The 2114-nt window shown below is 31.3% G+C and overlaps 1 protein-coding gene across 1 annotated transcript in view; it reads right to left on the bottom strand.

Moving 5' to 3' along the window:
- LOC107731555 (mucin-1-like) overlaps positions 1 to 2114 on the bottom strand; it is an 8875-nt gene that overhangs the window by 3373 nt on the left and 3388 nt on the right. Inside the window, exon 2 of the mRNA XM_016542670.1 lies at positions 1224 to 1373. Coding sequence (XP_016398156.1) covers positions 1224 to 1373 — 150 coding nt within the window. The remainder of the gene's footprint in view (positions 1 to 1223; positions 1374 to 2114) is intronic.

Below are 2114 nucleotides of genomic sequence, written 5' to 3'. Positions count from 1 at the left end.
TAGATTGGTAGGTAGATAGGTAGATAGAATGGTAGGTAGGTAGATAGATAGATTGGTAGGTAGGTAGATAGATAGATTGGTAGGTAGGTAGATAGATAGATTGGTATGTAGATAGATAGATAGATTGGTAGATAGGTAGATAGATTGGTAGGTAGGTAGATAGGTAGATAGATAGATTGGTAGGTAGATAGATGGGTAGATAGATTGGTAGGTAGATAGATAGATAGATTGGTAGGTACGTAGATAGGTCAAGTCAAGTCAAGTCACCTTTATTTATATAGCGCTTTTAACAATACAGATTGTGTCAAAGCAACTGAACAGCATTAATTAGGAAAATAGTGTGTCAATAATGCAAAATGACAATAGTAAAGACTAATTTTCTTGGTAGATAGATAGATAGATTGGTAGATAGATAGATAGATTGGTAGATAGATAGATAGATTGGTAGATAGATAGATTGATTGGTAGGTAGGTAGATAGGTAGATAGATTGCTAGGTAGGTAGATAGGTAGATAGATAGATAGATTGGTAGGTAGATAGATAGATAGATAGATATATTGGTAGATAGATAGATAGATAGATATATTGGTAGATAGATAGATAGATTGGTAGGTAGGTAGATAGGTAGATAGATTCTACCAATCTATCTATCTATCTACCTACCAATCTATCTATCTACCTACCTACCTACCAATCTATCTTTTACTAATAAATTTTTTTATACATATAAAAATAATAATAAATAAAATGCTGGATTTTATTTATTATTATTTTTATATGTATAAAAAAATGTATTGAGATCAGACATTTTCCAAATAGCATATAATATTTTTTTTTTCAAAAATTCCTCCCATGTAGTAAGCAGATGTAGTCTTATTATGCTATAACACACACATTATATATTTTTCTAACAGCTAATTATTTTAGCACTTTTCCTTAATGGGGCTTTTATTTTTGTTCTTTATTTATTGATTTTATTCATTGAGTACAAGCCGTGTTTGTCACAAATACAGTAATGAAGTCTATTTTTTATCACTTAAAAATAGAACAGATGTGAATGTCTTAAATATTAAACTAATATTCACTACAATCTAGCTGATTTTGGAGTCACTGAATAAAATGAGGAAAAAAGTGAGTTACTGTAACATAACCGTCTGTCCACAGTTTGTTATTTCTATTGTGAAATCCTCAAGATGTTTCATTAAATGCAAAAGTCAACTTACCTGTTGCAGAGAACAGCAGGAAGAAGAATGCAGCCCCGGTATAATGTAATCTAATGTGCCTCATGCTGAAGAGAGTGAAATGGGATTTAAATTCTCTGAATGCTATTCCTCTGGCTGAAGAGCTTCTGTAATAGAGTCTCCAGAGTAGTACTGATGGTAAATGAAGCGTAATCTATTATTTGCACAGTTTTTATCCACAGACAGAATATCAGCTGTCAATCAGTCGTGGATGGAGGTGTGGCTTTATGAAGCTAAAGTTAGTAACGGATGATGAATCATACTAATTCCTTTGCTTTACTCTCTCCTCTTTTTCATTGTTCTTCAGTGAGATCCATGGACTGCCATCAAAGCCATTTTGTTTGACCTGCACGCACTGCACTACTGGGTGTTTGCGTCAAAACGGTATAACATGTGTTTAACCAGGGGTTAATGTGACTGACACTGGTCTGCTGCACCCTAACCAGAGGGACACGCATTACCTCACTGCACAGGATGTGTTGCCATGGAAATATACTGCCAACAATAGGAAATAGGAAACTCCTTATGATACAAATTAAATTTCTGGCATAATAAAAATCTAATGTGGAGGCATGATTAAGAATTTGAGTTTTTACTGAAAATCAATTTGCTATAGTTAACTAAAATTAAATAAAAAAAAAATCTAGAAATAAATTAAGTCATTTGTAATAAAATAAAAATTCCTTGAAATAAAAACATTTTTTTTTTTGTTAAACAAAAATTAAAATGGTAAAAACAAAAAGCACAGTACTAAAACTTAAATTAAAATGAAAACAAATTAATTAATAAAAACGAATAAAAATAACAAGTCGCTTTGGATAAAAGTGTCTGCTAAATGACTAAATAAATAAATATATGTGATATATGTGATAT

The sequence above is a fragment of the Sinocyclocheilus rhinocerous genome, unplaced genomic scaffold, assembly GCF_001515625.1.
Source record: "Sinocyclocheilus rhinocerous isolate Xijiao unplaced genomic scaffold, SAMN03320098_v1.1 scaffold429, whole genome shotgun sequence".
NCBI classification, from domain to species: Eukaryota; Metazoa; Chordata; class Actinopteri; order Cypriniformes; family Cyprinidae; genus Sinocyclocheilus; species Sinocyclocheilus rhinocerous.
The sequence above is the reverse complement of the archived record's forward strand: the minus strand, read 5'-3'. Positions and strand labels throughout refer to the sequence as shown.